Source organism: Balaenoptera borealis (assembly GCF_965194805.1).
Source record: "Balaenoptera borealis genome assembly, chromosome: 5".
Classification (NCBI taxonomy): Eukaryota; Metazoa; Chordata; class Mammalia; order Artiodactyla; family Balaenopteridae; genus Balaenoptera; species Balaenoptera borealis.
In genome coordinates, this window is record NC_138862.1 from 115,664,879 (window position 1) to 115,676,928 (window position 12,050).

A 12,050-nucleotide genomic window follows, 5' to 3' on the forward strand; every position below is an offset into this window, starting at 1 on the left:
AGGTGAAGGATTTCAGACCCTGCACCATCCCCCTGCCCCACTGCAGGGCTGCAAAACTTCCCTCCTCCCCCATGGCCCCTGCTTTGTACTCTTTCCTTTTGCTGTGCAGATCCATTGCTGCATGAGACCCTGTATTCAGGCCCAATCCTTTGATGCATCATGGGCAGTGTTGGGACAGGAGATTTAGGTGACTTCATGTGCCATGGGGTGGGGGCAAAGGTATTAAAAAGTGAGGGGGATAACCCCAAATTCTACATATTTGTGTACACCTTTCCTGCCCTATCTCTCCAGATCTGGCTCGAGATCCCCCAATCCCATCTTTTCTTTCCACCCTACTTCTACGCCCAGCTCCACCCTAAGTCTTTTGACAAAATGCCCAAGAGAGCGGTGTCTTCCTCTGGACGTAGCTGAGTCACATTCTTAACTCCTGGTGTAGTCCAGAGGCCAGCCCTTTCCATTTATAGAACTCTTATCAACGTCTAACTGAAAAGAAAAAGAAAGGAAGGGTAGTAAAGACAGCACTTTCTTGATTGAAAAGAATGGGACCATGAATTCCAACTTAGAAATAAAAGGAACAAAAGGGGCTGGGCAAGGAATGCTCACAAACAATAACAAAATTTGGCAGTAGCAAAACTCTTTAAAATAACCATATCATTTGGTTCAGGGATTCTATTTTTAAGGATTAAACAATGGAAAGATAAATAAGATCTACATTAAGTAGAGTGATATACCGTTTTCATCGATTAGAAGTCTCAACATGGTAAAGATATGGAACTATCCCCATTTCACAGATGAATAAACTGGGCACAGAGAGGTTAAATAACTTGCCCAAGGCCACACAGCTAGCAAGTGGTGAAACCATGATTCAAAACTAAGCAGCTGGGGCCCAGAGGCCATGCCCTTTACCACTCTGCTCTCCTACCTGCCCCCTGTGCTCCCACAGCCCCAAGCCACTGTTCTCACAGCATTTTCCCCTCCCTGTGTGCCTGTTTCTTCTGCTAGAAAGAGCAAGAACCACATCTTACCTTGGCATCTCCGAGTGCCTGGCACACAGGAAGTACTCAAAATATTTTATTGAACCCAACAGAATGGTGCATTAGTAAGTTGTCTAGTCAATGGGGCTTATGCTTCTACCTTTATAGAATTCTCTGTAAACCAGGACACAGACATAGTTCCAAATATACAGACTTAATAATGATTCTTAAGAAAAATAGTTTTCTCAGCTACTCTTCTTTCTTGGTTTAGGGTTGTTAAATTATTTAAATGGTAGATCCAGAATTAATTTTTTAATATGACTTTCTAAATTGGAAATTCCAAGACATTTCTCACCTTTATATTATTTGAGAGCAAGGATCAAGTATTTTCATTGTTTTTCTACAGCGGGGGTTAGGGGGTGCCCAATAAATATTAAATACTGATGCCACCATTAAAACTATAAAATTATAAAGAGGAAAGCAGAGTAAAGCTTTTTTTAAAGGAGGATGTATGGTTAGAGGAGGGAAATAAGGAAGGATTTCTTTATGCCTCTTATGTTTACAATAAAAATACTGAACCTGGTGGAAGTTTATGAGACCTGTGAATATGAAATGGTTAAGCAATCACTAAAAGTTAGTTTAAGAAACTGGAGTAGAGCATTCCCAAGCAAAACTGTGGACATTTAAATCTGCCTCTGATTGATGTGGTGACTTGCTGTGTTTCAATATATAACCAGTTCCCTCAGCCCTGACTACTCTAGTCATCACAGATCCACATAGCCTCTTTGATTTGACCTCTTAGTATTCCCAGAATTTCACAAAACTCATGATCATATATGTCATAGAGAAAGTGACCTCCTGCTGAAGAGGTCCAATTTAGGTCAGAAAAGACAGGAACCCTTTTCTGGTAACCATTATTTGTTTTGATAAAACCATTGTATTTCTCAGGGTTTTCCAGAGAAACAGAACCAATAGGACATGTGGATCTCTCTCTCTCTCTCTCTCTCTCTCTATATATATATATATATATATATATATTTCCTTAAACTAATTGGCCACATAATTGTGGGGACTGGCAAGTCTGAAATATGCACAGCAGGCTGGCAGGCTGGGGGCCCAGGGAACACTTGATGTTGCAGGCTCAGGTCTAAAGGCTGTTTAGAGGCCAAATTCCTTCTTCCTCTGTGGACCCTGATCTTTTCTCTTAAGGCCTTCAACTGATTGGATAAGACTCACCCACATTACAAAGGATAATCTGCTTTACTCAAAATCACCAATTTAAATTTTTTTGGAATTTTTGAATTTTATTTAATTTATTTTTTATACAGCAGGTTCTTGTTAGTTATCCATTTTATACATATTAGTGTATATATGTCAATCCCAATCTCCCAATTCATCACACCACAACCACCATCTCCCACCCCCACTTTCTCCCCTTGGTGTCCATACATTGTTCTCTACATTTGTGTCTCTATTTCTGCTCTGCAAACTGGTTCATCTGTACCATTTTTCTAGGTTCCACATTTATGCATTAATATACGATATTTGTTTTTCTCTTTCTGACTTACTTCACTCTGTATGACAGTCTCTAGATCCATCCACGTCTCTAAAATGACACAATTTCTTTCCTTTTTATGGCTGAGTAATATTCCATTGTATATTCTTTATCCATTCATCTGTCACACTGGTCAGAATGGCCATCATCAAAAAATCTACAAACAATAAATGCTGGAGTGGGTGTGGAGAAAAGGGAACCCTCTTGCACTGCTGGTGGGAATGTAAATTGATACAGCCACTACGGAGAACAGTATGGAGGTTCCTTAAAAAACTAAAAATAGAACTACCATATGACCCAGCAATCCCACTACTGGGCATATACCCAGAGAAACCATAATTCTACCATTTAAATGTTAATCATATCTAAAAAATATCTTTACAGCAACATCTGGACTGGTATTTGACCAAAAACTCGGTACCATAGCCTAGCAAGTTGACACATAAAATTAACCGACACAACCATCAATATTCTTTTTTATGCCAGTTAATACAGCTACAATTCATTCAGCCAATAGGAAGATACATACTTTTAAATTTCTCCCCAAAACAAATCAAACCAGTCCCTCTTCAAATTGTGTAATATTTCTGTGGACTAAAATCTATATCAAATATCCTTTGGCCAGATTCTTCCTCGGCCTACGTATTACCTAATAGTAGTTGCTATCATTTTTCAGTATCAGCATGATGGCTTTTATCCTCTTTGACTACGTATTTCCAAGGAGGCACCACAGAATAAGGAGCTATCACATTCCCCCAGCATGGTATCTCTCATCGATTAAATTATCCCAGTTGCTTTGATACAGGTAAGTAATTGCAGTCCCTTTGTTTATAAATCTGTGTCTTGGATTAAACATTCATGGCGCCCATACAGTGAAGAAAAACACAAAAGTATTCTACCTCTAATGAAAGTTGAATCATGATCTGATAGCAGGGGCTTACAAAACGCCCAAAGCTGCTGCAACTGGGTGGCGTGATCTCCTTGATGGTCAAAAAGTAGGGGTTGCACACACTTCACTTGGGCATCTATGCCAGCCATCTCACTTCACTGCCAGCCCTCTCTCTCCCACCTGAACAACTTCCTTCTTCTAATTCCTTACATTATCTAAACAGGTATGGAGCCCTCGGACCGGGAACAGAGCTCCCAAGAGCTGGATTTAGAGGAGATAACTAGGAAGATTTCATTTCTGGACAAGTGGAGGGAAATCTTTAGTTATCACCGGTAAGATGTTCTCATTTTCTCATTTCTCTAGAACCAGAGGGATTTTAGGTGTTTAAGTAATCAGCTTTTATGCTTGCCACGTGAGAAGTGTCCGTTACAGATTTACATTTTAAATGTTTCAGGTATAACTGTTTGCAGAAAGAGCCATCCCTAGCAAGGTTGAAGTTGAAGAGGTTTGAGGGTGTGAGGGTTCAACATAGTGAGTAATTTTCTTGATGTTTTCTCTCTTTCATTTATAGGTTGGGAACCAATAATACAACTTCTCAGGTAATTATTTTCCTCAAAGCTAGTGTGTTTTCCTCTAGCTGCTTCTTCAAAACAATCACATTAACAGCATAATCTGCATTTATTCTGTGCGCATAATGTCACTCAGGCACCCAGCATTTAATGTGTGAAAACACAAAACTAGAAACCTTGTTGAAGATCTTTTCTTGCGCTTTCTTTTTTCATAAAAATCTCTTCCTACTTTTTCTTTCTAATTGGGGTATAGTTGCTTTACAATGTTGTGTTAGTTTCTGCTGTACAATGAAGTGAATCAGCTATATGTATACATATGTCCCCTCCCTCTTGGACCTCCCTCCCGCCCTCCACCCCATCCCACCCATCTAGGTCACCACAGAGCACCGAGCTGAGCTCCTCTTCATCATTAAAAGCACCATGAGGTTATTATTTTAGAAAAAATAATATGAGAATCTAGAGTTCCTACACTTGTGAAATAACACTAGATTCTGACACCCAAGTGCTTCAGTGATCCTGAAGAAAAGTCGTTCTGAAAATAGTTACTGTCTTGATTCAGCTTCTGAAAAACTGTTTTCCTTACCATCTTCAAATAAGGAAAAGATGACTGAATTCAGGTGTTAAAATGTATTTTAAAATCTGTTATACAGTATAAGATGAAAGATGTTTTTCTCTCACGTCACCTGAAAAGGTTAGAAGGTAATGGACTTTGTGTTTCAGTTATTAATTCAATCACTGAACAAACACAGCATAAAATATTAAGGTGATTTTCTTGGCACTAATATATGATACAATCAAGCAACTGAATTACTAATATTTTAACTATTAACACTAAAGCACCTTGCTCCAAGTAACCTGTGATCAAAAGCCTTGTTATTTGTGCTGAAACTCTCTTACCCAGTCTATTAGAATTGGGGAGATAATACTTCTATTTTAGTCCTGAAAGTATTAAATGGAGCTAGCTATCATTTGGGGGAATAGAATAGTCAAAAGATAAAACAATCTTTGCAAGGAAAAAAAAAATAAATGTCAAGTTATGCTTTACACGAGGTGGGGGAAACCCCCTGCCAAAAATGTAAAGATTTTCCATGTGATTTACGAAATGCATCTTATCCCACCAGTAGTCTGCGACTTGGATGCTGTGTTTCTGAGATAAGAAAGCATCTTAGCCTCTAGGAATCCAGAAAAACTAGGAAGGCAGTTTCCTTCATGTTTCAGCTACCAACTGGGCAAATTTGTTTCATGAAATTAGGATAGAAGTACATTGGAAGAAGAATCATTGCTAACTTATATTTAAATGCCGTAAGAATCAGTTAAGAAAAGTAAAAATAGATTTTTTTCTTAAAGGTAGGGGGTGGATTTTTTTAAGGAAGAAAATTATTATATTCACTTGCTAAGCAACGGGAATCTGAGAGAATTAAAAGGAGGTAACCTGACTTTGTTTATTGGTCAGTTAACAACAAAATGACAAATACTTCATATAGACTGGAAGATTCACTCATTGTTTATAAAATGTTGCCTTCTCAAAACAAGAGACAGTGACATTTACATTCTTCTATAAACATAATTTCAAGTCAAGGTCTTGATAGCGTTAATTATGTTTCCATAGTTACACTTAACCTCTCCGAGTCACATAAAACTTAGGAGAAACCCTTTTGACACAGACACTGGGATTTTTCTGCCTCTTTTATTGCTATTTATGAAAATTTTCAGACATCTTTAAAAGGGAGACAACATTTTCTGAACACTGATATTTCAGAGAGAAAGAGAGAAAAGAGGGGAAAAAAGGTCATCACCAGCTCTGTTTGCTTTGTTTTTTGGTGGTGGCATTTTACACAGAATCGTGAAGGCAACCATATATCTGCCGGTGAAACTGAAGATGGAACGGGAATACCTCAGCCAAAAGGACACGGACAGTGGCCATCAAGTAGCCTTTGTTCTATTCCCAAACCCTCTACCATCTCTTCAAAATCGGGCGGCTTTCCTATCTCCCTAGCAGTGGCCACGGTAAGTATAGCTTGTCAATTAAACATGAAGTGAAACGTAATCTTCCCCAAACAACAAGGCTGGGGAATCTTATCTGCTGTCATGTGAGAGTATTATGGAAGATAAGACTACAGACAGTGGTTACTGGTAAAAGGCGAATATAATTAAAATGACTTATTTATGGTATTTTTCAAGGACACCTGTGATGTTACAGGCTTTTCCTCCCAAACTTTCAGTCTCTCTTTATTTACTCCCTCAGTGTGACAGTCAAGTGTGAAGCCATGAGGGAGTTAAATTCAAATAATTTACCATATAAGGTAGGACAGGGCAGACGGGGAGGACTGCAAAGGTGGAAGACGAGGTAGATGTGGGAGACAGGACTCCTGTCCTGTGTGGGCAGGAGGGAGAGAGATGGGGGCACGTTTCCAGGCCCAGAGACCTGCTTTTCGAGCCCAGAGGTCAGGCTGGCCCTGACTGCATATTTCCAACCCTCCGTGTAGCTGTTCCTGAGGCTCCCCAGACGGAACATCAGACACAAGGACTACAGCCCCCGTGTTCTTTTTCATCATGCACATCCTTACAGGCTTCACAGAGCAACCCTCTCCACTGCTGTAGCTGCGGCACAAACGTGCAGGGAGGCCCACGTGCTCTTTCTTATCTTCACAGATCTTTCTGCCTCAATCCACCTTCCCTCTTGTGCTCCAATGCCGGATGTCACAGGAAGACAGGCCGGCAGGGCTCTCTTGAGATGCTGCACTTTGCTCACTGGCCTCAAAGTCCCTGGACGGTGCCTTAACTTGTGTCTTCATCACTCTCCTTTTGAGTAATGAAGACAGGTAATGTGTAATCCTATTAGCATCTCCAGCCTCAGTGGTTATTCCGCCTACACTGTGCTGTAGAAACAGTAGTTAGAGCAACTACAGCACCCCTCAATATCCTCGGGAGATTGGTTTCAGGAGCCCTCAGAGGAAACCAAAATCCTCCGATGCTCAAGTCCCTTATATAAAATGGCCTAATACCATCTGCGCCCCCATACCTGCAGATACAGAGGGCCGAGTGTATCCATATTTTACTGTAAAAGGTTTTTAATGAACACTTTAATAAAAAAGTATTATTGGCTACTAATGAATTTCTATGGAGAATGTCATTTTAAAATTTACACGTATCAGGAAATAGGCTACCTTTTGTACGGAAAATAGAGAAAACTGTGATTCTACACTGATACCGTATTTGCCTGTATATGCACACAGAAATTCCAGAAGACTCCCTAAGATGTAACAGTAGGGGGAGGGAGAGGCGCAAGAGCCCTGGGTCGGGGGGAGTCTTCTCAGCATAGCTTTTTGTACCCTCTGGATTTTGAACCATGTGAATGGTTCATGGCCCTTTCAATCATAGTGAAAATCAGGGCTTCTAGGGACAGTTTTCCCACATTCCCATGTCCATTCCCACATAGAATGGACAATCTATTTCTAAAAACACCGTCATGCATTTTAAAAACAGGAAAAAAAGGCATTCACAGGTGTTTCCAAAGTCTTCTAGTTCCTCTCTATATTGTGGAGGCAGGAGAGTCTGGGTCTGAATTCTCCCACTTGTCTGCAAACACAGACGTGATGCAATTGGAGACCTCCTCGGTGACTTTTCCAAGGTAATTCTCTCCCTTTGGAAAAGGCTGGGAGATGAAAGAATCAGACCTGATGGAGTGTTCAGGAAGTCCCAGAAGCAAAGAGAATTGATTTTTCTTCAAAAAAAACAAAAAAACAAATTTGGACATATTCCCATTATGAGGACCAGATGATAATGTGTCCTTTAAATGACAGTAGCATTAATTAAACACACACTGGGATTTCAAGATGATGAGCCTTGGGATTCTGAATACTCGTGTCCAGGGAGGCAGTTTGGAAGCTTGACCAATTCTAATTGACATTTTGGCCATGCAGCCGCCTGGCAAATTATTAGAGCGATTGGATCCTAGCACTCACATGAGAGTGCTTTTCGTTGTCATTCTGCTGTTCTCATTTCCCCCCTCCATTTGGAATTGCGATTCATAGCATTTCATGACATTGGCACACACGTTTTGCTGGGAATCTGCTGAGAAAGTAGGGAGTGGGCAAAGCAGCCAATGCCCCTTTGCTTTCCCCAGCTCTCCTGTTTCTCGCCTTTTGTTGCCCTATTTCCAATACCACAGGGTTCTTCCTTCCCCCAGCCTCACGTCTTATAGTGTGTGTGGTGTCATGAATGGCGGGCAAGGCTGCTGGCCCAGGTGGGATCATTGGAGAAGGTGAGGGTCCTCCTCTGGGCTCTTCCACAGCAACACCCCCTTCCCCCCTGTGCTTCCCACCAGCAGGAGTTTCTCATCCTCCTCCACAGTCAGGCCCTTCTGCAGGACCCAGCCTGGAACACATTCCTATAGCCTCTTTTATCAGCAGCCAATAAACAAACCCCTAGTGTATTTGCAATATCACCCAGCAGGATCATATTAAAACTGTAATACTGGGAGATCAAAATATTCTGGGCGAGAACCAGAAGAATGAAGATCTAATCGAGGGTAACAGGCAATGGGCTGGCTTTAGGGGAGCAGGAAGCACAGCCTGGTAACCCCAACATAGGACTGGCTGATAGATGGTTCTCAGTAGATGTTTAATTCATTCATTCATTCATTGCCTCTGGGAGATCCCCAAGAGAGGCATCTCTGTACAGGGCAGTGGGTGTCATTTGTGTGCCCCTTCAGAAGCATACTCTACCCCTGTCCGCCCTGCTTTCTGCGCTGGAGACTGAGCTGTACTCACTCCATCAATAGGGCTCCCTCCTCTGACTTCCTGTTGAGTTTGACCAATGGGATCCCTGGAGGGAGCCTGGAGGGACGGAAGGGAATGAAGTCAGGTGTGCAAACCTGGCTGAATCCCTCTCCTCAGAAGGCAGTCCTCTCCCAGGACTCTCTTCTCCCTTCCACCCCTCCAGGTGTTGGGGACGTAAAAACTTCTCACTCTTGCTAACCCTGGGACCCTGCATTAGCCACTGTTGTTGCCCCACATGCAGCCCACATCTTTGTAAATGGTCCCTGAATTAAAGTTTCCTCAAGTTAATTATCCTGACTTGATTGCCATCTGTTTCCTGCTGGGACCCTGACTGGTACCAGTTGAAAGGCTTGCATTTGATTCCTGGCACTACCATTTACTATACATGTGACCTTGGGCATACCACTTCACTGCTCTGGGCCCCAAGTCCTTTAACTGTAAAACAAGAGAGCCGAATCAGATTTTTAAAAATTCAACAACTACTTCTTGCAAGCCTACTCTGTACCAGGTACTGCACCAGATGCTGAGAAATCGATGGTGAACCCAGCCAGGTCAAGAGACTACCACTCTATTTGATGGGCTAGTTTAGAAATGTCTTCTTAGGACGCAGTAATTCTAAACTCTCTGATTCCATGATGGTCCAGTAATTTCTAAAGCAGGAAAAGATTGAGGGAAGGAGCTTCAAAGAGAATTATTCTACTTCAAGTTGTGGGCAGGGAGCGTGTGGGAGAGGACTGGATGGGCACAGGTGGTCACAAGAGGTCTCTCTAAGACCAGGGACAGTGGACCAGGCAGTCAGGGTAAGGAAATGAAATCTGTTGGAAAGAACGATCCAGGACCTGTGTGTGTGTGTGTGTGTGTGTGTGTGTGTGTGTGTGAGACAGAGAGAGAGAGAGAGAGAGAGAGAGAGAGAATGATCACCATCATTATCGTCATCACAGCAATCAGGGAAGAGAGGTATTCCTGGAAAACTAACAAAGTGAAGAGAGAAAAACCGTGCTTGATTGTGTTAAATAATAACAATCATTAGAGTCATTTATTAGGACCATTTACCATTTGTGTCTAGTTACCAGGTAGCACAACAACATACATGTATCATTGACTATGTGTCAGGTTAATCTTGTTATAAATTATATGGATATGATAGTCAGTGTTGGGAGGAGGGATAAATTGGGAGATTGGGATTGACATACACACACTACTATATATAAAATAGATAACTAATAAGGACCTAGTGAACAGTGCAGGGAACTCTACTCAGTACTCTGTAATGCCCTATATGGGAAAAGAATCTTAAAAAGAGTGGGTATATGTATATGTATAACGGATTCACTTTTGCTGTACAGCAGAAACTAACACAACATTCTAAATCAACTATACTCCAATAAAAATTTTTTCAAAAAAGAAAAGAAAAGAAAGTCAGTGTTACATAAGTAAGGTGAGTCATCTTTGTCGCCACCCTGGACACTGGGGGCTCCCTGAGAAGCTTGCAGTCCCCCTGTTCTAGGCCGAGGTGAATCTGGACAGCGGCGCTCCCTACGTTGGAGGGGGCAGCTGGCAACAGAAACGGGAGTTTGATTTGGCTTACTGAATTTTTTTACTTGAATTTGAATTCTAAGCTTTCTTAGCCACAATTGTCTTAGTCTGTCACATTATCCATGGCTTCTCCTCCCTCACTCCCGCCAGTCTCTGGTCTTTTTCCATCTGGTTCTGGGACTTTCTTCCATGCAGCATAAGAGGTTCCAGTGTAGACAGGCTGTGTTTTCACAAAGGTAATAACAGCACTTACGGTTCCCACAATCCTTTCCATATTTCTCCTCTTGCAGGGATAGCTTTCAATTTCAGTGATGGGGACAGAGCAGGGGTTATCCCCATTTCAGGATAAGCAAAGAAAGTCTTAGAGAGGTTTGACAATCTGTGCCCGTTCATGTGGTCGGCGAGGAGCAGAGCTGGGGCTTCTCAACCCTGGAGTCAGGAGCGAGCCGTTTTCTTCTGTGCAGTCTTGATGTCAGGGAGACACTTTCTGTCCATATTCAGTGCTCTGCTGAGGATGTCCTGGGGTGGTGGCCCTCTTTGGTTACGGTGCACACCGAGTCTGCGTCTCCCAAGAGCAGCCTTTGTGCTTTCTGCCCCCTCTCCTTGATGGACACCGGACAGATAATTTTCCTTCAGGTGCAATTCTAGCCTCTTGCTTATTCTGAAATGCACCTGTCTCTATTTCTCTGTAGAGGCAATCTTTCCTTTTGAGGGTGGGTGCAGAGGTGGCCAGGAAATGAACTCCAGCCATGGAACCAGACCCTGGTTTGAGATGGGGAAGACCGTTCCAGATGCATGCTTCTCCTGCATCTGTCCTTCTTGGAAACCATTAGAGCCCGTGCTATGCACAGCTGGGAAGAGGTACCCTGGCTCTGGACCAGGTGGGCTCCATGTTCCTTTTGTCCACACTCTTCAACTGGCTCCAAATGCCTGAGTGTGATATTCAAAGCCCTCCAGGGTCAGACCCAAGGCACTTTCCATTCTGAGCTTCCACTGACTTCCTGCCCTGTGGCCGCAGAACACACAGTGTTCTAGACCCAGTGAACTACTCACTGTTGCTGGACACCCTGGTACCATGCGTGTGCGTTTGCAGATCTCTCTCTCTACCCAGCCTCCCCGCCTTTACAGGCGACAGACCACTGTGAGGTCTGTCACAGCATGTGGGACATGTGTCTGTGCTGGAACATGGGGTGCTTTGGGGATATGGCAGTAAGTGACACTGAATAGCATTGAGTTACCTAGTGGGAAAGTCAGCCCCTTCTCCACTCTGGCAGGCCAGGGAGAAGACCGGGTAAAGGGCAGCACACATTCTCACCTCTATAACACCTCTTATCTCCCTTTTTAATTACAAAGAGTGCAGGGCTCAGTCAGAGCTTTCACAGGCAACAGTTTCTAGCATAATCCAATAACATCGTTTTATTTCTATTTTTTTTTATTATGGCAAGTGATTTTGATTCTCATTTAAGGATGTGGTATAAAGTGTCCTTTTAAATAAACGCTTTATTTATTTAAATAAATGTTTCCTTGTGAAATGGGGATTAAACGAGATAATGCATATATCTGACCCTTTGTAAGCTCTTAATGACGGTGAACTGATTTGAAATAAAAGAGAAACTGCCAACCCCCCTACAAAGAAAGAAAGAAAGAAAGGAAGGAAGGAAGGAAGGAAGGAAGGAAGGAAGGAAGGAAGGAAGGAAGAAGGAAGGAAGGAAGGAAGGAAGGAAGGAAGGAAGGAAGGAAAGAAAG

General features: G+C 42.4%; 1 protein-coding gene across 1 annotated transcript in view; it reads left to right on the forward strand.

Moving 5' to 3' along the window:
* The first annotated feature begins 358 nt into the window (after window positions 1-358).
* The window catches only part of MINDY4B (MINDY family member 4B), a 44,460-nt gene continuing 32,768 nt past the window's right edge, over window positions 359-12,050 (forward strand). The window contains exons 1-3 of the mRNA XM_082394544.1: window positions 359-3,750; window positions 3,990-4,017; window positions 5,827-5,994. Of these exons, the coding sequence (XP_082250670.1) occupies window positions 3,644-3,750; window positions 3,990-4,017; window positions 5,827-5,994 (303 nt within the window). The 5' untranslated portion in view covers window positions 359-3,643. The remainder of the gene's footprint in view (window positions 3,751-3,989; window positions 4,018-5,826; window positions 5,995-12,050) is intronic.